We start from the raw sequence: 26,493 nt of genomic DNA, 5'->3' as shown, positions 1-26,493 counted from the left end.
GTACTGTATTGATAGAAGGAACGAGAGAAGAAGAAAGAGGAGAAGAAGAGAGAAAAGGACCAGAACAGACCTGGCTCCTCTGAGAAGGTACGAGAAAGACAGAAAGAGTCTTTCCAGTGTTTTGTGTGCTGTGCCACTGTCTGATAATTAATGTTGACCATCCTCCTCTACTTATGGATCAGCCTGGTGTGTGTGTGTGTGTGTGTGTGTGTGTGTGTGTGTGTGTGTGTGTGTGTGTGTGTGTGGTGGAATATCCCAGTGGTGGTGTGTGTGTGTTTTCAGAGATATTGAACTGCACAGGTTCTGTCTGTGTGTGAAATCTGTGGATCGTGTGAGGGAGAGAGAGCGTGAATTTTCTGGGTCACGGTTAGTTATTCAGGATGGAAAAGCGTATGGAGTCTCAGTGAGCGCCCTGCTACTCTTGCTGCTCATAGGGAGTAGCCTGTCCCCACATGAGACTGTAAAGCCCCCACACCAACACTACACATCTACCTTACCGTGGACAGCACCATAGTGAAAAAGAGCTGTCTTTGTGTTCCTTTCTCCATGGTTAATAACTAATGATGAACTAAGGTATGGTTAATAACTACGGTAATGATCAGATAAAGTGACACGGTCATTTGAAACGTGAAAATCAACATTTCATTTTAGGAAAGATCCACGCCAAAAACTCTCTCACTCTGTTTCAGAATATACACTGAACATCTGTGGTGTTTTGAGTGACAGGACCCTGTCAGAGCCTCCAGCTCCAGGCAAAGCATGCTGGGAATAAAAGAGCAGGAGAATGTGTCCTCTCTATTGACCCCCAGTCAGAGAGCAAATTGATTGAAGTGTATATGTGTGTGTGTGTGTGTGTGTGTGTGTGTGTCTGTGTGTGTGTGTGTGTGTGTGTGTGTGTGTGTGTGTGTCTGTGTGTGTGTGTGTGTGTGTGTGTGTGTGTGTGCGCGCGCATGCAAGTGAGTGCGTGTGGGGTGGGTTATGTTTGTATGAGACTTTGTGCAGTGGATTTGCAATTCTGGCACTTGCTCAACTCTGCAGTTCAGTTATGCCCCTGCTGTCGATGGGACCGAATGTCAAGGAGATGTTTGAGGACTTGTGTGTGTGTGTGTTTGAATTAGTGTGTATGTACTGTATATGCTGTGTATGCTGACGTGCTGAAAGCCGGTTAATCTCTGAGAGGATAGCCGGAGGAAACATGCTGACAGCTGGACACTCTCTCTCTCTCTCTCTCTCTCTCTCTCTCTCTCTCTCTCTCTCTCTCTCTCTCTCTCTCTCTCTCTCTCTCTCTCTCTCTCTCTCTCTCTCTCTCTCTCTCTCTCTCACACACACACACACTTACATACACACACTTACATACACACATAGTTACTCCCACGCACTGGATCCTGTTATATTCTGCATTAGGAGAGGGGGGGGGGGGGGGCTTTTAGAATAATTGCACCTCTTGCAGCTGCAGTAGCAAGGTAGGATGGGCAGGAAAGGGGGAAGATACTGTCGGTCCTATGTCTATGGCTTCGAAAGATTCATTCTGATACTGTGATATCTCAAACGGCACTATATCAACATTGCTTTTTTACACCATCGCAAGATGAAGCCGTGGATATAACAAATCGTTCATCGTTCAAACCGTTTTCATTATCAGTCGGCATTCAGAAGCCATGTCTATGTATCCACATTGACGCTTCTGACACTGTCAAACCATGCAAAATTGGTTCTATCCCATCGTTACCTGATCATAATGTCACATACACATACTGTACAGATCCGCCCACCCATAAAACAATACAGCATCCTATGCTTACCAGGAGAATATTAGATGTACTTGTACTCTACTAATATTGGATTTACTTCATGCCCTTGAGCACTGGCGGACTCAGGGGGGGGGCAGGGGGGGCGACCGCCCCTCCTGGTGCCCCCCACGGTTGAAAAACTTCTCTCTTAAGTGCCCTTTTGAGTGGCAAAAATGCCATTTTGAGTGGCGAAAATGAGAGGACGTGCCCTATCGGTGCCCTATCGGGGGGGGGGGGGCTTTTAGAATAATTGCACCTCTTGCAGCTGCAGTAGCAAGGTAGGATGGGCAGGAAAGGGGGAAGATACTGTCGGTCCTATGTCTATGGCTTCGAAAGATTCATTCTGATACTGTGATATCTCAAACGGCAGTAGTAGTGGTGTGGTTTCAGGCGGGATTTTGAACTCACAACCTTCTGATCACAAGTCCAACTCACTATCCACTAGACCACCACTTCCCCCCCTGTAGCCTAGTGTCTCCGCCCCCTCAGACCTGATCTGGCTAGCTCATTGATCTGGCTAGCTCAGTGGCAACTGGGAAGATGACATGTTGCCCAGAGATGTCTGTCAGACAGAGGGGGATAGTGGGTAGATAGTGGGCAGGGGCACCGTATGAGATGGTGGTGAGATATGGATACGGTATTGATGCAGTGAAGTGAAACCCCAGACTATATTGTTTTACTTTTGCTTTACCGCTTCGACGTGGTTAAATGAAATATACTGTAGCTTATAATAATTTTATAATTTATAATTTTGCCATTTAGCAGACGCTTTTATCCAAAGCGACTTACAATTACGAATTACAGGGACATTCCCCCTGGAGTAACTGAGGGCTAAGTGCCTTACCCAAGGGCACACTAGTAGTGGTGTGGCTTCAGGCGGGATTTGAACTCACAACCTTCCGATCACAAGTCCAACTCACTACCACTAGACCACCACATTCCCACATTCCCTTATATCCTCTAGGGTTGGCAGAAAATGTTCGTGATGCAGTAACATATAAGCCTGGATGCTGCACATAACATAAAGATGTTGTTTGGTTAAAGGTAGACGATGTGAATTACCACAAAATAATTTGAAATGGTATTTACATGGGTCATCATAGCCTCTATATTCTCTGGGATTACATAGATGCTGTGAGTAGTACCGTACACAGAAGATGCTGTGAGTTTCCCGACTGCTGGTGTAGCCTATTAGACGGTAACATATGAATGCTGTCACTGCTGGTGTATTAGAAGCTAAGAGATGAATGCTCTAACTGCTGATGTATTTGATGGTAACTGTTGGCTAATATGATTTAGGCCTAGATGTTGTAAGCTGCAGCTCTACTGCTCTCATTAGCTCCAGTTAGATGCTAAGGAGGGTTTAAGTGGTATTATCATTAAGACTCTCTCTTTCTCTGTTAAACACCCCCCCCCCCCCCCCCCTCTCTTTGTCAGTGGTCGGTATAGCTATCTTGTGTTTACCACTTAAGAACACACACACACACACACACACACACACACACACACACACGCACACACACACACACACACAAAGTGAAGGACTGAAGTGAGCGTCGAAGCCCAAGGATTGCCAGAGGTTATGTATGTTAGTTTCGATTGCAATCTTATAGAACAAAGGACGGCTCGACGGCTCCATACGTTACCAGCCCCAGCAAATGTCCTGCCCACTTACCAGTTTATGTCGGGTGCCCTTTCACGTTATGGCCACTAACAAAGGCAGGCACTAGCCTCTTAATGTCAAATTAGCTGGGACTGTATTATACAAATAGCCAGTTATCAAGAGATAGTAAGTAAGTAACGTTTATTTATATAGCACAACATTTACAACGACAAGAGCCGCCCAAAGTGCTTAACAGATAAAATATAAAGAGAAAAACAAGAGAAAAGAGAAAAGAATACAGATTAATGAAAACTGAAAAAAGAGAAAATACACTAAAAGCAAGGTGCGGTACAAATAGAAGTGCAAAGCGTGCAGTGTCGGGAAGGCAGGCTCACCTCAGGTCAAAGGCCAGGGAGAAAAGATCTCAATGCTCACTTCCTGTAAGTCACTTAGTGTGGCTCTCCCAAGTTAAGAGATGTGTATAATATACAGAATCCTCCTCTCAAACCAAACCGTGTTAAACAACATTCTAGAAAAGGAAAGGATTGGAAATACGATCGGTCTAAAAAAGACTATACGTGCTACTCACGTTGAAGTCAGATTCTGAGATCAATTTTATACCATTCCGACACCATGTGGGGGTTTCAACCATAAATATCAAAAGACCTGGCGAGTAATAACCATTCCGACAGTGATACCATTCAGGAACCCTGGGATTTATGGAGAAGATTATAGAGGAAGTGGTCCCCCACGAAAACAGTCTGGGTGTTCCCAAACCGGAAACCATGGATTAACTGCGATGTCCAGACAAGCGCTAACCGCAAGAAAGACGAGCATTTAAATCCGGAGACATATCGGAAATAAAAACTGCCCGCTATGACCTTCATAGAGTTATAAAGGCAGCCAGAGAGAGAGATTACAGCAAAGAAATAGAGTCACAGCTAAGCAGCGATAACCCACTCAGCATGTGGAAGGGTCTAACGCATGATCTCTGATTTCAAAGAGAGCCCCAGCTGCACGACCGTCGCTACTGACTCTCTACCAGACGAGTTGAATAAGCTTCTACGCCCCCGCTTTGAATTGAGCCACACAAACCTCCTAGAGAGAGCCACTCACACCAGAGACCAACAGACGACACAGCCAGTGCATCCGGCCGTCGCTGAGGAAGACGTGCGTGCTGCGAGGCAGCCCGGCTGGATGGAATTCCAGGCCAGGTGTGTACAGCGTGCACAGGACAGCTGGCTGGTGTATTTACTACCATATTGAACAATAGCAACAGAATGCTGTGAAACCTGCAGCGCTCCACCACCTGGGTGTGATGTCTGACAGTTAGGACAGCCTAACGGTTATCCTAAAGTTAGGTGACTTGATTTAAGATTTGGTGAAGTTTGTGTAATACACTTTTCCTATCTCAAGTTAGGATAGGAACGTTAACTTAGGAGCTGTGATCTGTAATGGCTTTTCGGTCCTAATCCTAATTACCATGGTTACCAAACAGTTAAGATAGGATATGCAATTTAGGAAGTTTCTGTAATACGGCCCCAGGTGTGTACAGCATGCACAGGACAGCTGGCTGGTGTCTTCACTACCATATTCAACCTCTCCCTCTCCACGGGGCAGCATTCAACACCATAGTTCCCTCCAGACTCGACAGCAAGCGCAGGGACCCTGGGCCCAAGTCTACGTTACTGGATCCTGGACGACTTACTGTCAGACTGTAAACAAGTGGCGAAGATGGCCTCTAAGATCTCTGTACAGCCAGGTCAATAACCTCGCTTTCAACCCCCGACAAAACCAAGGAGCTGGGTAGTGGACTTCAGAAAGAAGAGGCAGGCACAAGACCCCCCATCACCATCGACGGGGTCTGCTGTGGAGTGGGTCAACAGCGTCAAGTTCCTGGGGGTTCATTGGGAGATCATTAACGACCTCACCTGCGATGAACACACCAACCAGGTGGTGGAAAAAGCACAACGTCACCTCTTCCATCTTCAGGTGGCTGAAGAAATTCGGCTTAGGACCTATGATTGTTGGGGTCCTTCCTCAGAGGGACAACTGAGAGCATCCTGACGGGACGCATCACCGCCCGGTACGGGAACTGCACTGCCCAAAACCCGCCAAGCGCTACAAAGGGTAGTACGGACAGCTGAGAAGATCAGCGGATGTGAGCTTCCCTCCATCCACGAGTCACGACACCTACAGGGACCGGTGTGTCAGAAAGGCTCTCAGGATTATCAGGGACCCCAGACACCCCAATCAGATACTGTTTGAGCTATTGCTGTCGGGGAAACGGTACCGAAGCCTCGGGCTAAAACCCAAAGGCTGCCAAACAGCTATTTCCCCCAAGCAATCAGCCTCCTGGAGACACTGGAGGTAAACAAAAGATTGTCACCCATAACCAACCCCATGCATACTACAACAAATGACTGCACACAGCTGGATAACTTGTATACCATTGGACTAATTAGAGCATTTTTGTACTATTGAAGCCACTGTAAAACCATCACTTTATTACTTTATCAATGTAGGGTTACTTATTTTACTTACATTACTTATTATTATTATTATCATCGTGTTTTTTGTATCTGAATGCTGTAATGTCAATGTTGAGGAACCAAAGCCAAAGAACTTTACTCTTGTGTACTGTACTGTACAGTAAAATGTAATTGTAAAAGCGATTCTGATAACAACAAAAGCAAACAGTGTTTTTCCACAGGAACATCAACCCGGTTGCGCTTGGCTGCGACACATTTGCATCCCCATACCAATTGTGATGAGCTGATTGACGATTTGGCTGAGTTTCTGTGGAACATTATAAACAATGCACAAGATACTGGAAAGAAACATCACAAAATAATGCAAAATTACATAAAAATACTACTCATAAAACATACATAAAATAAAAAGGCAACAAATAAACAACAGGAAAAAAAGAGGAATTGACATCATGTTTTTAGCTACATTGTCTGAAATGCAAATATGCAGAATCCATATCACTGGGAAAAAAGGAAGGAAAGGAAAAAAAGGTTTCTTCATCAGGGTCTTGCTTTGTTGTTGGAAAATAAAATAAGATCAAATATTACTATACACCCAACCATGAAACATTCACACTTAATAATAAGGAACAAAGGGTGTGGGTTTGATTGCAGATCATCGGCTAAGTGTGCCCATTCATCTGTGACACAATATACCCAAAACCCTCGTATGGTAACCAGTATACTAATCAGTCTGTCTTGAAACCCCTCCACACACACACACACACACACACACACACACACACACACACACACACAAAGGCAATTCCTTTGGCTCACAAAGACAGAGAGTGATTCACATGTAAACAAAGCAACGTAAACAAGCCAACGACTGTCATCATAATTTCAAACCAGCATACTAATCAGTCTGTCTTGAAATCCCTCCACACACACACACACACACACACACACACACACACACACACACACACACACACACACACACACACACACACAGCCCAACACCTGTCTTCTCTCTCTTTCTCTCTCTCTCTCTCTCTCTCTCTCTCTCTCTCTCTCTCTCTCTCTCTCTCTCTCCTCTTTTACTTTGAAGGCCTTTCTCTCCATCACACAAGCCTTTCCATTATTTTTTCCCTCTCTGCCAAACTCAACCATACACTCCCGTCTCTCTTTTACCCTCTGGTTTAACCATTTAGAAACGACAACATTATGTATACAGTGGCAAGAAAAATCGTATGTGAACCCTTTGGAATGACCTGGTTTTCTGCATGAATTGGTCATAACATGTGCTCTGATCTCCATCTAAGTCACAAGTAGACAAACACAATGTGCTTAAGCTAATAACACACAAACAATTATAATCGGTTATGTCTTCATTGAACACACCCATTAAACATTTGCAGTGATGGTGAAAAAACGTTTTTATAACTTGTCGAACCTCCTTTGGCAGCAATAACCTTAAACAAGCGCTTCCAGTAGCTGCAGTTAATGTTGGACCATTCTTCCTTACAGAACTGCTTCAGCTCAGTCGTGAACTCATTCCACAGCATCTTCAACCTTAGTTTCATCTGTCCCACAAAACATTTTCCCAGTAGCGTTGTGGAGTGTCAAAGTGCTCGTTCGCAAACTTCAGGTGCGCAGCAATGTTTCTTTTTGGAAGAGCAGCAGCTTCCTCCGTAGTATCCTGTCATGGACACACCATGCATGATGCATGTTCAATGTTTTACATATGTTAGACTCATCATGAACAGAGATGTTAACCTGTTCCATTGATTCCTTCAAGTCTTTGATTTGATTTGATTTTTATTAGGAAATTAACAATAGAATCATTTACACATCATGACACTAAGTAATGTCCAGAGGATAGCACTTGAAAGCATTATTTAAAACACTTATTTCCAAAGTGGTCCTCGATGGAAACATAAAATGAATAAAACAAAACATCACACAGTATAAAACATAAAATGAATAAAACAAAACATCACATCATAAAACAGCATAAAAAACTGTATAAGAACACAGCATAAAAAAACACATATTAAAACACACAACATGGAAACATAAAGTAAAAAATAAAATAAAAAGCTGTTACTATAGGGTTCTTTTTTACCTCGTTGAGCATTGTGCCTTTGGAGTCATCCTGGCTGGCCGCCCACTTCTAGAGAGAGTAGCCGCAGTACTAAATCGTCTCTATTTATAGACAATTTGTCTGTAGGACTGATGAATATCTAAACTCTGTGAGATTACGTTGTAACCCTTTCCCTTTGTTACACAATATCACAATGACCAGCTGATTTGCCCAGACTATGCATAGATCTGGCTTGTATGAATACAGGGCTAATTAGGAATTAATTGACAAACTCATTGATAAACCAAACCATAATCTGGAAAAAGATTACCCCTGACAAATTCACTAATTAGTGTAGATAATCAGGTTAATAACAGGACGGCAGTTTTGCTTCACAACCGTGTGGCAGCGGTTTTATGATTTATGGGAAAACAGGTGTCCCTAATGTTTTGCAAACACAGTGTACAATGTCCTGTATGCAGGTGCAATCCTAACAATAATCTACTACATAGGCCGTGCAGGAGGAGCCTCAAGCGGAGCCACTACAGGAGATAGCCGACATCAGGACCAAGAGCAGGTGCTGCCAGTAGCAGCTCGGAAGAGAAATGACAATGACACATCTTCACACCAGATCTATAATATCATTACACACACACACACACACCCCTGTAAGTGTGAGTCTTATGTGTAATGTTCTCTAAATTATTATATGAATATGTAAATACTACTTGAATATGAATTAAATGTGTACATATATTTCAAATCATAATCTGAATAATGTAAATACCATTTGAATCTTACCTTGAAAAGGATGATACAATAAATACATACGATACAATAAATTAGTTCTTAAGTTTGAATGATTTATTTATTGATATGAGGAGCAGGACAGCACCCTGCCCTCAGCTAAACCCATCTATCCACTGACTCCCTGGATGGGACTGGCTCTAAAAAAGTGAATGAATAATACAATCAATTAATTAATAAGGATACGAGGTACAGACTTTGACTAGCTAACGTTATCGTGTTAACATTAATGTTGTTAGCTAACATTAGCTAGCTTGCTGTTGCTGCTAACTTTAGTGATAACTTTGCCGTTTCGTCTTTTAAAATTCATTCAAATGAACGTTAATTCATCACTGTGTATGTTTGAATGAAGAATTCAACATGGACTAGAACAATACAATAATTAGTGTGTTGTTAGTTAAAACAGATTTCTAGTAAGTCAGGAGTTACATCACATAATTTGTGCAGGCATAAGAAAGCTGTCAATGTCTAGTATTGATTCAAGACTTTGCATTTGCCTTCGGAGTCTGCCTTTGATGTCTATCAACATGAGGACTAAAGAGGTGTTAATGAAAGTCAAGAAAGCCATTAGTATGCTGAACAATCTGAAATAAATCCGAAACCAAATCTTAGGCTTGCCAAAATCAATGTACTGGTGAGCTCAGCAATCGCAAATGCACTGGTAGGCCAAGGAAAACTTCTTCAGTGGACGACGGAAGAACACTTACCACAGTTAAGGAAACCCCCCAAGCTACTGCCCCACAGGTCAGGAACACTCTCTGGGAGGTAGAACACTCTCTGGGAGGTAGAACACTCTTTGGGAGGTAGGCGTGAATGAGTCATAGTCACCATCCTCAGAATACGTCACCAGCCCAACTCGAGAGGCTTCACTGCAAGGTGCGAAACCACTGGTTCTATTAAAAAAGGATGGTCTGGTTGAACGTACCTAAAATGCCTGAAGAGGTCCTAAGAGTACAGATATTATCATGTCACATCATACCAAATATTGTCCTGTACCAGAGTGATTGCAAGAGGGAATGTTCAAAAGAAGGATCAAGATTGAGAGCATACCACACCATACCAGCATCTGTGAAATATGGTGGAGTTGTTGTTATGGTTTGGGCATGTAATAGCTGTCACTAGAACTGGCTAACTGGTCTTTATTGATGTTACTGCTGGTGGCAGCAGCAGAAAGTGTTCTGAAGTGTACTGAAATATCTTGTCTGCTCGAGTACAAGCAAAAGCCTCCAAATTCATTGCCACTTCATCATGCGGTATGACCCAAAACATGCTGTACTGGCATAGCAAATAGGGAGTTTTTCAGGGCCAGAAAGTGGGAAGCTGTTGACTGGCCAAGTCAATCTCCAGATTGAAATTAAACATTACATTTTCTGATAAGATTTTAGGCAACTGAAATCAACTGAAGAGTGCTGCAATACAGACCTGGAAATCACCAGAGAAGACATCCATCATAATTGTGGGGTCAATGGGTTGCAGACTTGAATTGTCAAGCAAATACTAAACATGAGGGCTTAATTTTGACATTTATCCCATTACTGCAATACTATGTATTAAAAAAGTGTTGTAATTTCTAATTGATGAAACCAACATGTACAACAATGCACATAAATAAACCTTTAACCTGATAGTAGCTTTAACCTGAAGCTCGCAATTTCATTGGATGTTACGTTCCAAAAACCCTCCCCCCACATGCTTGTTGTTGTGTGAATTTGATTTTTCTGACCTGATCTCTTGCAGAGAGTTGTTGCCTATGCTACGTAGCTTGCAAAATTATATACAGTATATATATCAATCAAATATCTTGATTGGGAGGAGCCAATCCTTGCCTGGTCTCAACAAGGTTATGGAATGATAAACAACAAGTAATCTTGTTCAAGCGTGTGTAGCCATACTTTGTGGCTATTGGCTAGCATTGGAAACAGTCTGAACAGTCTAAACAAAACACAGTCTGAATGTTCTGGTATCTCTTTTTGAATGGTGTGTTTTGGCTCCAAGCCCACCCTATATTTTGTTTGAGAACTTTCCAACGAGATATAGTAGGGTCCCAGAACAAGGTCATAAAATCAGGTCTGATGTTTCACAATGACACGCACGGAGGTATGCTCTGTCTATCTCTATTTCCAGTCCCCTCACTGTTTCCTCCTCTCTTTATTGTCACTGCCACCCCCCCCTCCGCCCCCTTTCTCACTCACTCTCCCCAAACACTAAGACGTCGTCCTCCCATCGGAGTGGAAGCGGTGTATGTTTTCTTTTTCTTTTTAGGCCATGAATAAATTATCAAAGAGAAAAAAGTGCTTTTCCCAAAAGTGGCAGTGCCTTTGTTTGAGGGAGAAGTGTGTGTGTGTGTGTGTGTGTGTGTGTGTGTGTGTGTGTGTGCACCCAAAGGAGCAGCATCCTGTGACTACCAACTTCATCACACACACATCTATACACACACACACACACACACACACACACCCCACAGCATCCTGTGACAACTGCTACCGTACCCCATCTTACACACACACACACGCACACACACACACACACACACACATCACAAGCTTACACACACGCTGTCTGTAAGGTTCTAGCAACCCTTGGAGCGATGGAGCGATAGTGCAGCCAAAGGCGGGCTAATCAGTAGGCTGGGTTTACACAACTGGTGGAGGAGAGAATCAGCTGAGGCAGTTTCCCAAGAACATGTTCATACATACACCCTTCCCCCATGGGTGTTGTCTGTGCGCACACAGCTTCTCATTTCAAACAGCTTTTCATCTCCACCGATACTCACACACACTGTGTGCGTGCGTGAGAGCGAGCGAGCGAGAGAGAGAGCCATACATTTTCACTAACAAAGAAAGAGAGAGAGAGTTGCAATTATAATACCGCTTAAACCCTCCTTAGCATCTTAACTGGAGCTAATGAGAGCAGTAGAGATGCAGCTTACAACATCTAGGCCTAAATCACATTAGCCAACAGTTACCATCAAATACATCAGCAGTTAGAGCGTTCATATCTTAGCTTCTAATAGACCAGCAGTCACAGCATTCATACAGTATGTTACCTTCTTACATTAGCAGTCAGGAAACTCACAGCATCTACTCCAAATATGATCTCAGAGAATATGTTGGCCTATGTTTGTTTGGTCCAATCCCAAATTCAGGCTAGAAATAGCTCCTAACCCCACAGTATGGACTTCTACTAAGTGTAATAAAGTTGGCGATTAGTTACTTCATACAGAAAGCGCCTTGAAGCTGTCATTACAAACAAAGGCTTTTCCTCCAAGTATTGAATTGATTTCAGTTAGTGTGTTCAATACTTTTTTCCTGTTTCATTCTAGCTACTTTATTACACATAACTTTATTTACATATGGACTTTAATGTTTAGATTGTTTGTCTGGATTGTTTGAGTTAATACCAACGTCTGGTGCAAATTCCGCTTGAAGAGGCTCATTGGAAATACATTTCCTGGACAAAATATTGATGTGTTCAATACTTATTTCCCCCACTGTATTTGTGGTGCTTTTTTTACGTAGACAAATGTCACAAAGTGCTTCACAACAAGAACAATAAACATCATAAACAAAAGGTTTCTAGTGAATGATGTCGAGAGAAAAATTAGGGGAAGATGTTTCTGAACACCTCTGAATTCATCCCGATGCTGCAATGATGACAAGCCATAAATTAATCATGAATTTCATGAATTTCATAAATGAAAAATGATAAGTGAGATGCTGATGTTAGACCAAAAGATGCACCAAAAATAGGTACGGTTTAGGATCTTTTCAGTGCCTGTGTGCATGCAGACTACTCCAGCGTTAAGAAGGCCTCCGTTTCCGTTTCTGAATGCTCACGCTAGCCGTGTTAGCATCAGTCTTTGATTGATGACTGACTCAAACATGAATTACTGCGTTCCCTGGGAAGGCACAGAGATAAGCATTTGAAAGCCTTTTGTGTAAAAAAACGACTAATTAAAACTTTATCGCTTCCAGGCAGACAGCCACGTATCTAGCCTTTTGTGCTAATGCTGAAGTTAGCTAGAGAGAGATGGCATCTTACACCCACACACACATTAATTCTCTACTCTAACGTCACAGACACAGACGCACTCCGAAGACTCTTCTATTCAGGGTTATATTCAAGTTTTCTGTGACCCCCTTCTGTGCCGTCTAGATGGAAAGGATGTAAGAAGTCATGAATCCAATTACTTTATGCAAACTAATGCAAAGTTGCCTGAATTGTGTTTTGTAATACGAACAAAACAGAGCTGTGTTCACTAGCATCAAACAAAGCCTTTTGAGCCAATCGCAGATGATTTGATGTGGGAATAGCCAATGAAGAAAGAGAAAGGAAGTGTTCGGAAGAGATCAGTCACCTTGCCTCAAAACCAAGCAAACACATACTGTAGACATGCACACTCACACACATACACACACACACACACACACACACACACACACACACACACACACACACACACATGCAAAGACACAGTTCCACAAGCCCAGCTCTATAAACACTCTCTACATTTGGGTTCCAGTGATTTCAGCTAGGTATTTTTGATATGGAAATGTGCAGACTTCAGTGGAGAGCTCCCAAACAACACACACACACACACACACAGACAGACACACACACACAGACACACACACACAGGTTGGGTTGACTACCATTCTTCAGTGGTCTTCTCGTCAGTTGTGTAACTGTATGTGTCTGTGGGAGACACTGATTTGATTATTCCTTTCTTGGGCTGTGCTGTCACGCCTCGACACACACACCGCCCCTGACCTTTCCCAAACCATCTAGAGTCAGTGCGTGCGTGCATGCCTGCGTGCGTGTGTGCGTGCGCGTGTGTAACATTTGAACTAAGAGACTTTTCCATGACTGTCAGGTGAATTTTTGTTCTGTGGGAGAAAATGCTCCTGTGTGGCAGCTTAGAATCTTCCCTCTGTGGCAAACCTCTTAGAAGGAGTGTGTGTGTGTGTGTGTGTGTGTGTGTGTGTGTGTGTGTGTGTGTGTGTGTGTGTGTGTGCGCGTGTGTGCGTGTGTGCGAGCGCATGTGTGCACGCTCGCACACATGTCTATAGTGTCTATTGTAGTATTTGTCTGCTTGGTTTTAAGTCAAGGTGACACTTCCTTTCTCTCTCTTCATTGGCTATTCCCTTAATAAGAAGATAACAATAAATAACAAAAACGGCAGTAACGAAAATGGGCATTAAAAGCGTATCCTATCGCAATGAGCCTAGTCTAGGTTTCAAGCCTAGTCTAGGTTTTTCGGCAGAAAAAATAAGCATGTTTACTTTTTCAGGCTTCAGCAGGGCACGTGGCGGACGTACCACTTTGCCTGCTGTGCCGCCGCTCTGATGGTGACATTGGGGAGGGTGTAGAAGGTTCGGAACCTCTATCCAGAGTGGTATTTCACTCTTGAGTGTGGGCATCAATGTAGCGACTACTTTCAATTATCTGTTTTTTTGATGGCGTTATCAGAGGAAAGTTCTCCTCTCCGTTTTTTAATACTCTCCCCTCTCCCTCCCTCCCTCCAGTCATGTCTCTCTCTCTCTCTCTCTCTCTCTACTGTCGCTCTGACAGCCATCCAGTCAGTGGCAGATTTATTATTCTCTTTTATAGTGTTAATAAGGCAGCTGTCAGACTCGGTGGTGACATCTCGATGTGACAGCCGGGCTGCCCTCACAAGCTGTTTGTTTTTCTCTTACTCTCTCTCCTTCCCTCTAAAGACAAGGATCCTCGTAGTGTCAGGGAGCTCATTTGTGGTGGATAGCTTTATCAGCAGTGGCGCCTGTGACGGCTAGTGTCTGTATACTATGTTATTTTTTTTATGTGTGTGGAAGTGTGCTTTAGCGTGTACTTAGCTGTTATCGTCCAAAGCTTGTCATGGTTTTGTTGCCCTTTTCTGCTTGTTTGTGGTCTGTGAGGGTCTGCTGGTCTACAGTTTGTGGAGTGCTTTTTGGTCGTGGGCAGATTTTTTTACTGTACACATTTTCTTGGATATTTGCTGGTGTGATCTATTCTAGGTCTAGCAGTGTGTTGCTTTTAGCTGGTCTGTTGGCAGTCGAATTAGGCTTTGGGGAGTTTGTACAGATCTCTGCTGGTCTCTAGTTTGTGCTGATCTCCAACTGGACCGTTCTGTGCTAGTCTCAACTGGACTTGGCTTGGTCTGTGATATTAATAGTGTGAGACAGAGTTTATCTCGCAGGATGGTGTCAGAGGGTGGTCCTCACTCTCGCAGGATGGTGTCAGAGGGTGGTCCTCACTCTGTTTGCCTCAGTTGATGGAGTTATTGATTGCAGGGATCACTCCTGATGAGGTATCCACCTTTCAACCACAACTAACCCTGTCAGCCCCACACAGACCACAGCCATCACAATCTAGAGCCGGCCCTAACAACCAATCACAAAGCAAGAGCCAGTCCTGACAGCCAATCACCATATTCAACCAGCCTTGACAGTTATTGTCCAACAAGAGGCAGCCCTGATAGCTACTCATCATTTAGAGCCAGCCTTGTTGGCCAATGACAACCTATGAGGTGACATTTTATTGGGAATTCCGTCGTGTTGGTGTATGTGAAACTATTGAGTAAATACGCTTTCTGCTGCTGCTGCTGCTGCTGTACTCATAACTACACATGTGTAAGACTTAGACTGTGGGTTGACCCTCTGCTCTCCCTGTTGTTTCCTTATCCCCAGAAGAGGGAGGAGCTCCAGACAGACTCCAGAGCCAGTCCCAAGAGGAGCCCGGAGCCAGCCAGCGACCTGCTAGGCCTTGGTAAGACAACACATCCCACATCCTTACTGAACTAGACCAAGGAGGTAGGTGTTTAGGGGGCTGTCTGAAGGGACATAACTATTAAGCTAGGAAGGTTTCCAATTTTTTATACCATTGTTGTTAAATCGTCCCTGAGAAAGATCACGGTTTTCCGGTTAACAGGGATTCAAAATGACATTGTTGAGCCCCAATAATGGAGCCCTATACTATACTACAATCCATGACGAAAACACAGCGAAAACAACACTGGAAGCACAGTCGCAACACAATTAGGCTACTTCATAGTTTAAAAAATATAAGTGGTTGCTGGAATGCGTTTTCTTTTCAATAGTTCTCCAGAAAAACAAGCTTGTTTACCTTTTCAGTCTTCAGCACGGCACGTAACTTTGTACATTTGTAGAAGCAGAGAGCTTCTGAGATGCTGTCACGTAACACGTCTTTTTAGACGGTTAATTTATTGACAAATTACATTTATTAATTAAATTCAATTCAATTAATTTTTTGCCAAAAATCACTTTCATAGCATCTTCAACCATACATTCTTAAGGCGTTTATTATATATAGCAATTTATGACGTTGTGATAAAATGTCAAAAATTATTTCATTAATTAAATAACTATTAAAATAAAATTAATAAAAGTATTACGTCCGGTTTTGATAAAAAACATTACTATTTTTAGAGACCCCAGTTTTCGGTTTAACCGTAAAACCGTCCAACCCTAACAACCATACATCTTACTGATGTGGGTAACCATGGCAATGTTAGCCTGCAAGCCCCCTTCTCACAAACACACAGCCAGATGAAAGAGACTGACTGTGATGGGTGAGTGACTGTGAGCTATTGGCAGAGTGGTATGTGTGTGTGTGTGTGTGTGTGTGTGTGTGTGTGTGTGTGTGTGTGTTTGGTGGTCTGTGGGAGGGGGTTGAGAAGTCTATAGCGTTTCTCTCTCTCTCTGTCTGTCAATCTGTAAATGCTTTTCCTTGTACTCTCTTTTGATGGCTAGATTCACACTTAAGGGTCTAAATTATGGATGTGTTTCCAGAGTGTTATATAAAGACCAGTGTGCCGTTTCACATCTCTGTCGTCCATCACATTGCTTTGCTCCCCCCCCCCCTCCCCCCCCTCTCTCTCTCTCTCTGTTTCTTTCTCCCATTCTCTCACCCATCATTCATAGAGAGTAGCTGTATGCAGGCTGACAATGCCACTGCTCCTTTCCCAGCTCTCTATATTTCTTACCATCATCTTGGACTCAAATGTGTGCTTCGAAAAATCCACATAAGAAAACAATGGATTTAGTTATTGAATTGAACTAAATCCTGTAAAAATATTCTTCCATCTTAGAGTTGACTGCGTCGAAATGGTTTTAAACATCACACCGGTGTCTACCGGCGTCTATATTATGTTAATATGTCTTGCCCTTGAGAGTGCTGAAACCCAAAAGGACCAATAATACGCCCAAAAATGTCTGTCTACATCTGAGGAAGAGAAACTGGATTGGAAGGGGATAGCGTAGCAAGTTATAAATAAACCAGGTGGTGTGCATTATATTCACACACTAGACCACGTTTGGCAGCAGTGGGCCGTGCGGATGACATTTCACACCCAATCAATACGGTAGTGTCTACAGGTCAACGCTTTAATCTCTCTCCCTCTCTCTCTCCCCCTCTCTCTCTCTCTCTCTCTCTCTCTCTCTCTCTCTCTCTCTCTCTCTCTCTCCCTCTCTCTCTGTCTATTGCCGCTTACTCGCCCACTCACCCACTCTGACTCTCTCTCCTGCAAAATGTTCTGTGTGAAGTTGATGATGCTCGTTGGTCTTGTGCTGACTGTGTAACCTATTTTCTTTGCAGGGAAGATGATGATGATGTCCTCAGTGGTTAGGTGTCTGTTAAATGCATTCTTATGTATTGACCCGATACAGTGGATTTTAAACTAGATCCTCTCTATCATTCACTCACTCACTCGCTCACCCACTCACTCACTCACTCACTCTCTCTCTCTCTCTCTCTCTCTCTCTCTCTCTCTCTCTCTCTCTCTCTCTCTCTCTCTCTCTCTCTCTCTCTCTCTCTCTCTCAGATGCACCGGGAGGCGGAGCTGCGAGCGGTGGGAGTGTCTCCAGCAGTGTCTCCGCACCAATCAGCGACGAGGATATTTTTGGCCCGATGGTGTCTAACCCCCTGCCCTTCTCCAACAACACAACACACCTCGCTCAGGTAGACGGCTCACCTCTCCCTCCATGTCTCACCCATCACAGGTCTCACCCATCACAGGTCTCACCCATCACACCCGAACCCATGTCGCTAAAGACAGGCGGCAGCACGTACAGCACAGGGCTTTGTATTCCTTTGCAGTAAACACGCACACACACACACACACACACACACACACACACACACCGTCATGTGAGTAACCGATGTCCTAAGAGAGAGAGACAGCTAGATTCAGATGCAGAGGTCTCCCTCTATTGTTTTTAATGTGTGTGTGCAAATCGGGAGTGTGTGTACTCTCCTCCCCAGTCACAGCTGACACAATGAATCTGTAAGGGGGGGTCAGATGAAAGGACGCACTGCCAATATTGTGTGAGCACACCATGCACATACCATGGGAGAGGAGGGGAGGGAGAGGACGGGGGAGAAAGAGAGGAGACTGAGAGCATTGTCGTACAGAGAGGTAGAGGACAATCGTTCTATCCCTCTCTCTCCACATCTCATTCTACTCACTCTCCTCTCTCGCTCTCTCTCTCTCTCTCTCTCTCTCTCTCCCTCTCTCTCCCTCTCTCTCTCCTGTCTCTTGATCTATGAACATACTGTATGCATGCAGAGAAGATAGGAGGCTAGTTGCATTATATATTTGAATGGGGGGGTGTTTGAGAGGTACCACAGCAGTCCCCCAACCCACTACTGTACTGCTCAGACACACACTCACACACACACACACACACACACACACACACTCTCTCTCACAGAAACGGTATCTTCCCCCTTGTTACACGGCTCAGAGCACACGCCAACTACACGCTACCCTGGGATCACGCCAACCTGGGACACACCAGAGTTGGAGCATGAAGAGCAATTATGGCTAGCTTCAACCACCGCTACCAACCCCCACCTGCCTCCCCTACCTCCCCCCCCCCCAACCGCCCTCATGTCCTCTAGGAGGGATAGAACCTTGGAGCAGGCTGGGGATACAAGGCTAGCAGCACTAACAAGCCCCTCACCGAAGTAAGTTCACTAATGAGAGAGCACTGTTAGCATAGGATAGCCTAGCATCTCACTCTGGCATAGAACAGTACAAAGGGTGCCCTGAACACTAACAAAGTGCTATTATCTAGCTCAGTATTGCGTCGATTTGTGTAAAGAGCACTGTCATAATGTCCATTTGCATGGGCTACTGAGCCTTTTTGTAGTAGAATGAAATTGTACATAGTGAAGTGGTATAATAATGATAATTAATTTAAATAAACAACACCTGTGTTTCCTGTCTCGTGAACACTTGCGTATGTTTTTGTAGTCCACTAAATCGAAGACTACAATTACCTTGATGCTTAGTCACTAGGTGACATTTTTGACACAGGTTTTGATTGGCTGAATCAAGTGATGTTGTTTGAACCCTTAAAACCACCGCATTCACATGTCTGCTTTATGCCTGAAGAAGGTCTATGACCGAAAGCTCGCAATAAACGACATTTTTTTGCACAGTGTTTGAGTGTGCGGATGCTGTTGAGTAGCGTGTGAGTGGATGTCTGTCACATATTAGTTCCCAGACACTAAATGCTCGGAAGGTCTGTTGGACCAAAGCGTCACGCTATTGTTTACTCAATAGAAAGACCAGGATAAACTGCAAGTTGAAAAACGCTGTTGGCTTCACATCATGCAGCATCAACCCTCTCCCACCCTACACGATTCGTTTAAATAAATAAAAATAATGACTAATATTCACTCCTCCCACGCAGGCCAGGTTTGAGTAGTTGTGATTCTGGACGTATAGTATATGCGCTGTGCCGCAATAGCCTGAGGACATAGGTTAGCCGAGAGACACACACACGCTACACACCACCAAGCTGCTTTTCCCCAGCTATTAAAAAGGATTGGGGTGTGCTTTTCCTATCTGCAAATATGTCAATTACAAAAATGTGATTACAGTTCTCTATGAGCAGGGATTTGTGTTATCCCCCTAGCTTTTCCACCAAGAGGGTTTTTCTCAGAATATTCTGGAAAGAGGGGGAGGGAGAGGGAGGGAGGGAGGGAGGGAGGGAAGGAGGGAGGGGAGGGAGGGAGGGAGGGAGGGCGGGCGGGAGGGAGGAGGGCGGGAGGGAGGGAGGGAGGGAGGGCGGGAGGGAGGGGAGGGCGGGAGGGAGGAGGGAGGGAGGGAGGGAGGGAGGGAGGGAGGAGGGAGGGAGGAGGGAGGGAGGGAGGGAGGGAGGAGGGAGGGAGGAGGGAGGGAGGGAGGGAGGGAGGGAGGGAAGGAGGGAGGGAGGGAGGGTGGGAGGGAGGGAGGGAGGGAGGGCGGGCGGGAGGGAGGGAGGGAGGGAGGAGAGATACATGTGGAAGAAGAGGGGGAGGGAAAGCAGGTTATTAGTCAGTTGTTATTATATGTTATAATCGTTATTACTTTTTTCTGTCTGTCCACCTCTCTTTCATTATTAATTACACTAGCACCACCCCCCACATACACACACACACGCACACACACACACACGCACAGTCACACACTCAGTCACACAATCCCAGCCACAAAGCTCATATGATTATTCACTGCAGATGGTGTATCAGAGGGGGGGTGGTGCGTTGCGTCGTGCGTGCGTTGCGTGCGTGTGCGTGCGTGTGTGTGCGTGTGTGCGTGCATGCATGAGTGGGTGTTTGTGTGTATGACTTTCAGCCAGTACCGCGCTGGCCCGGAACCCAGACTGGTTGTGTTTGTGGCCTGCAGTGTAGAAGTGTATGAAAACTGACACAGTGGGAAAAGGCTGTGGCAGGGGAAATGCCACTTCTTATTCACAGCTTTGTGAGGAAGAAACAGAGAGAGAGGGTATAGGGGGGTGTAGTACGAATACTATTACTGTACTATAAGTGTGCTAGCAGATCAGTTTGCTTGCGGGTGCGTGCGTGCATGTGTGTGTGTGTGTGTGTGTGTGTGTGTGTGTGTGTGTGTATTTAACGGCTTCATAAAGGTGTGTGTGTGTGTATGTGTGTATTAAAGGTTTCATAAAGGTGTGTGTGTCTGTGTGTCTGTGTGTGTGTGTGTGTGTGTGTGTGTGTGTGTCTGTGTGTGTGTGTGTCTGTGTGTATGTGCGTCTTCATAAAGGTGTGTGTGTGTAGGTGTGTATTAAAGTTTCATAAAGGTGTGTGTGTGTCTGTGTGTGTGTGTGTGTGTGAGGGGGGGGGCAACTTAAATCATGTATGTCCTAACACTAGGTGGGTATAGCTGTAAGGACCTCACAACGACTCTCTCTCCTCCCCTCCCTCCCTTTCACCCAGTCTCTCTATCTCCCACCTGCACTATACTAATGATTCAGAATGCCGACACACACGTTGAACACGGAGGAGAGATGGCCCCTTTTGGGCCTGGATATTTATAGAACGGCGGTACATATTCTTAGTCGCCACGGTTGGCTGGAGGTGTGACCTTAATCACATCCTGCTACAATATGGAGCGAAATGGACCTAATTAGCATGCGCGTATGCGCGGGATCGCTCTACGTCGAAACGGCGCGTACACGCGTGTGAGTCACTGCCTCTCGTCTAGCGTGTGTGTGCTGTTCATTCCCTCCCTCCCTCCCTCCCTCCCCTCTTTTCCCCCTGCTCCCTCGTTTCCCCAGTCGAAGGGACTGCAGAGAGGTAGGAGAGAGGCACTGCTGCTAAGCAGCCGAACGGCGGACACAAAGCCCTTCCTGTGTGTACGTGCGTGCGTGTGTGTGTGTGTGTGTGGGTGCGTGCGGGCACGGAAGCGCGGCGGGTTCTGTTATCACACGGCGCTTCATTCCTGTCTCCCCTTATCTTATTCATGAACTCTAGTTGAGTGTCACTCATTCTCCCCCTCTCCTCTCCTCCTCTCCCTCTCACTCACCCACCCCTTCTTTCCCACTTCCCTTCTCTTCTTCTCTCCTCTGCTCTTCCCCTCTCCTCTCTCATCCTTTCTGCCTCCTCTCTGCTTCATCCCTCCCTGTCCTCCCACACCGTTGGTTATTTTAGCAGGTGTCCATCCGTTTAATGTGTGTGTGTGTGTTGTTATGTGATGTGTGTGTGTGTTTCATAAAGATGTGTGTTTGTGTGTGTTTGTGTGTGTGTGTGTGTGTGTGTGTGTGTGTGTGTGTGTTTCAGTCCGTCTCTCTATATTCATCTCACCCCTGTTCCTTAATTAACATCATCCATCTCACTTAAGGTGACAACACCTCTCCTGTCCTTTCTGCTCTCTCTCTCTCTCTCTCTCTCTCTCTCTCTCTCTCTCTCTCTCTCTCTCTCTCTCCCTCTCTCTCTCTCTCTCTCTCTCTCTCTCTCTCTCTCTCTCTCTCTCTCTCTCTCTCTCTCTGTCTCTCTCTGCTCCTGTAGGTTAGCCTCAGTAAAGCCATTTGGTCACACTTTTTATCAGTGCGCTAGCACACACACACACACACACACACACACACACACACACTCACACACACACACACACACACACACACACACACACACACTACGGTTTACTGAATTGTACTGTGTGTCCTTCCCATCCATCCTGGCTCACACACACACTCACACACACTCACACACACACACTCACACTCACACACACACACACACACACTCACACTCACACACACACACTCACACTCACACACACACACACACACTAAGGTTGACTGAGTTGTGCTGTGTGTCCTTCCCCTCCAGGCTGGCTCCAGTAAAGCCCCCGCTCCGGCAGCCTCATCCGGGGGTTCGGGGGCTTCAGCGGGGGTCTCGGGGGCTGGTGGAGGCCCCCCAGGAGAGGCGCACCTCTTCACTGACGGCGTTAAGACGGAGGAGACGGTTAAAAAACCTCTGTCCAAAGACTCTATCCTCTCCCTCTACAGCAACAGCAGTGTGACCCCACAGCAGCCTGGCCAAGGTAACACACGCACACGCACACACACAAACACACACACACACACCTCCTCCCCTCTCCCTTCCTGATAGAACTTTGGTGAAGGCAGCCCTGAGTACTCAGTGACCTGCTCCTCTGCATATGTTGACCTTTCGTCAACCTCGTGTGCGTGTGTGTGTGTGTGTGTCTGTGTGTATATGTGTCTGTGTGTATATGTGTCTGTGTCTGTGTCTGTGTCTGTGTCTGTGTCTGCGTCTGCGTCTGCGTCTGCGTCTGCGTCTGCGTCTGCGTCTGTGTCTGTGTCTGTGTCTGTGTCTGTGTCTGTGTCTGTGTCTGTGTCTGCTTGTGCATGTGCATATGCGTGTGCGTGTGCGTGTCTGCACACGTGTGTGTGTGTGTGTGTGAGAGAGCATTTCCCTCGCTAGGTGCTATGTTCATGGGCCAGCCTCAGATGCAGTTTCCCGCCCAGCCTGCGTCCCCCTTCCCAGCCTTCCCTGGAGGGGGCGGAGTCATGGGCCAAGCGGGAGGAGGAGCCGCGATGGGGCAGAACTCGGGTATGATGGTCGGCATGACGATGCCCAACGGCTACGTGGGAATGCAGCAGCCCCCGGGCATGATGGGACCTCAGGGCGGGGTCATGCCAGCCGGAGCAGGGCACGCCCAGAATATATACGCCATGCAACAGCAGCAACAACAACAACAACAACAGGGCCAGTGGAATATGAATCAGGTAAAACACACACACACACACACACACACACGTACACACGTACACGTACAGTACCAGGCACACACATCCACGAATGGGAAAGTGTGTCCTAACTTTTGACTGGTACTGTACACACACACACACACACACACACACACACACACACTCCCTCTGTGTCCCTCTGTATTCAGCTGGCTGCAGCGCTGCAGTGTGACTGTCGTCACCGTGGTGGGGACTGTGGGACTGTGGGAGGTTAATGAAAGATCATAAATCACTGTCCTCCCCCCCTCACACTACCCACACACACACACACACACACGTGCACGTACACGCACGCACGCACTACACACACACACACACACACACACACACACACACACACACATGCAAACACACACACACACACACGCACACACACACACTACCTTAGTGCAGTGGGGGGTTGGGTGAGCACCGGTAGGTAGCTTGCTCCAGAAGTGCTCTGGAGTCTTTAGACCTGTCTGACACACACACACACACGCACACACACACTCTGATTTCCGACAGATAGCTCAGCTGCTGCAGGGGCAGCGAGGTGCATTCATAATAGATAAGATAGACTAAACAGGGGAGCGTCGAGAGTCGAGGGGGCTGGGGAAGTGGAAAGATTTAAGAGGAGACGGAGGAAGAAGAAGAAGCGGCAGGGATACTGGGGAGTAAAGGGAAGTAGAGGAGAGTGCTCTCACTGTGATGAAATGGGAATACATCCCCCGCCTATGTTCTAAGTGGATTTCTGATTGCCTAACCACCTCTCTCCCTCCCTCCTCCCTCTCATCTACCTCTCTCTCTCTTACTCCCCCTCTCCCCTTCTCTCTCTCTCTCTTCCCCTCTCCTCCCTCTCTACCTCTCTCTCTCTCTTACTCCCCCCTTCTCTCTCTTACTCCCCCTCTCCCCTTCTCTCTCTCTCTCCCCCTCTCCTCCCTCTCTACCTCTCTCTCTCTTACTCCCCCTCTCCTCCCTTCTCTCTCTCTCCCCCCCTCTCCTCCCTCTCTACCTCTCTCTCTCTCCCCCCCCTCCTCCCTCTCTACCTCTCTCTCTCTTACTCCCCCTCTCCCCTTCTCTCTCTCTTCCCCTCTCCTACCTCTCTCTCAGATGACCCAGCAGATGTCGGGCATGGCCATGAGCGGTGGTGGTGGTGGTGGAGGGCCGGGGGCCACTGGGAGTTTTGGTCAACCAGGTGCAGGTACCATGGGGGGGTGGGCAGAACCCTCCCTCTGGCCAGACCCTCAGCACCCAGCTGTGGAAGTAAGAACTAAAGGGGTAGGAGGTAACAAGACCTCCTCCTACCCCAATTACACCCCTGCCCCCCCCCAACCCCAGAGAGGGGGAAAAAAGTATGCACAGAGGGCACTCTATGGACTGCTCCATTGCCCCCCCGACCCTCTCCGTCATTCCTTCGGAAACCCCCCCCCCCCCCGCCCTCTGTCTCTAGGCTGGAGGGGGATGCAGAGGGAAAGGAGGTGAACAACAGATCGGCAGCTCTTTTGTCCGTCTTTACCTCTACTCATCTTACTCTACTCTTCTTCTTCGACGTTTGTGTGTTTTTTGCTCAAATTAATTAACATATCAGCGAAAAGAAAGCTGCTGGACCCGTAACACTAAATGTGTCTAATAATATATCATTACCAAAATGGATTGTGAGTACCGGTAAATAGTATTTTAGTGGCAGATATGGTTATCATGTCATATCACCCTCTACGCCCCCACCTTAACCCCCCTCATCCTCTCCAGAGTGTATATTATCCCTCTATCCCCTCCTATGGGCGACCCTTTCAACCCTGTAGCAGAAAAATCGTCTGATCAGTACTGTATTCATGTGTCTTAGATAGAGGCCTTCCACCCCCCCAGAGCCATGGGCAAGAGTTTGGCCATTGTCATGTCCCCCCTAACCCCCTAAAGGCATTATGTTACTCTAAAAAGTCTGTATTTCCTGTATGTCCACAGGGGCCATGTTAGTGTCTGCTGTCCACAGAATTTCAAGAGATTTGAACTAAGCTGACTGAAGCTCAATTCAGACTTGCTCTAAAACCGCGGCGAACAAAATCGAGTCATTTCTTCCCCGTCCCTCATGGCAGTCGAACACCGATGAAACAAAGGTTTTTCCTGGATGTCCTTTTCATGGTAGAATGTGTACCTCTGGGCATGCTAGCCTGCCTTGAATTGCAACTATGTTCATCTGGCCAACAGTGTGGAGTCTGACCCGAGGTTACCTGAACTGTACAATTAGAATTCGACATTTAATAATAATAATAATAATAATAATAATAATAATAACTTGGATTTGTATAGCGCCTTTCATGAAACCCAAGGACGCTTTGTATCATGAATGCAATGTTCAAAGGATGCAACACGGTGTCCGACTGCAAAGTTGGCCAAACTCTCTCATGTGACTTGTGTCCCTCTCCTCGATCCGTTTCCTGTTTGGCCCGTTGGCCAATCGTTCTGTGGTGTTTTGTTGTGTGTGAGAAGTTAGTCTGAGGCAAATAAACCTGGATGACCAATCAGAGCACCCGCTGCTTGAGTGGCGTGGAGCAGGTCAGTGATGTCTTAAACCTTTCTTCAGGGAGTGTATTGACACGTGGTGGAGCCAATCAGAGATCTCTGTGAGTGGACCTTAATTAAATCATTGGAAGAGGCGGGTTCCCAGGGTAACGCCTGGTTTCGTTATGACATCATCACTGCCTAATCTTTCAATTACAATGATGATAGAACAATCAGGGGGAGTAGGGCCATATACCAGTTGCAGACGAATGAACAAGCAGACACAAACATACACACACACACACACACACTAGGGGTGTGAACATGTACTCGAGTACACTAGTCCTCATACCTGGACTCAATCAATTAGGGAAACTTCCAACTATATATAGTATATATATATATATATATGTTACGGTACATGTGGGAAGACGGTACATGTGGGAAGACGGTACATGTGGGAAAACTAGGGTTAGGGTTAGGTGCTAGGGTGCTAGGGTTAAGGTTAGGGTTAGGGGTAGGGGTAGGGTTAGGGTTAGGGTAAGACATGCCAGCATGTACTAAGTCGACGTAGCACCTAACCCTAACCCTAGTTTTCCCACATGTACCGTATTCCCACATGTACCGTAACTTATATATACAGTACCAGTCCAAAAACATTTTTTTAATTGTATTATTTTTT

The 26,493-nt window shown here is 45.9% G+C and overlaps 1 protein-coding gene across 1 annotated transcript in view; it reads left to right on the top strand.

The window, feature by feature from the left end:
* The window catches only part of LOC308173930 (stromal membrane-associated protein 1-like), a gene marked incomplete at both ends in the record, with an annotated part of 44,846 nt that extends 20,267 nt beyond the window's left edge, over positions 1-24,579 (top strand). The window contains 7 exon segments of the mRNA XM_080548983.1: positions 16-87; positions 15,447-15,525; positions 17,600-17,736; positions 22,393-22,581; positions 22,896-23,312; positions 24,423-24,515; positions 24,517-24,579. Of these exon segments, the coding sequence (XP_080405109.1) occupies positions 16-87; positions 15,447-15,525; positions 17,600-17,736; positions 22,393-22,581; positions 22,896-23,312; positions 24,423-24,515; positions 24,517-24,579 (1,050 nt within the window).
* Between the last annotated feature and the right edge of the window lie 1,914 nt (positions 24,580-26,493).

This window comes from Nansenia antarctica (genome assembly GCF_963989245.1).
Source record: "Nansenia antarctica genome assembly, chromosome: 19".
Classification (NCBI taxonomy): Eukaryota; Metazoa; Chordata; class Actinopteri; order Argentiniformes; family Microstomatidae; genus Nansenia; species Nansenia antarctica.
This window is presented reverse-complemented; position numbering and strand designations above follow the sequence as displayed.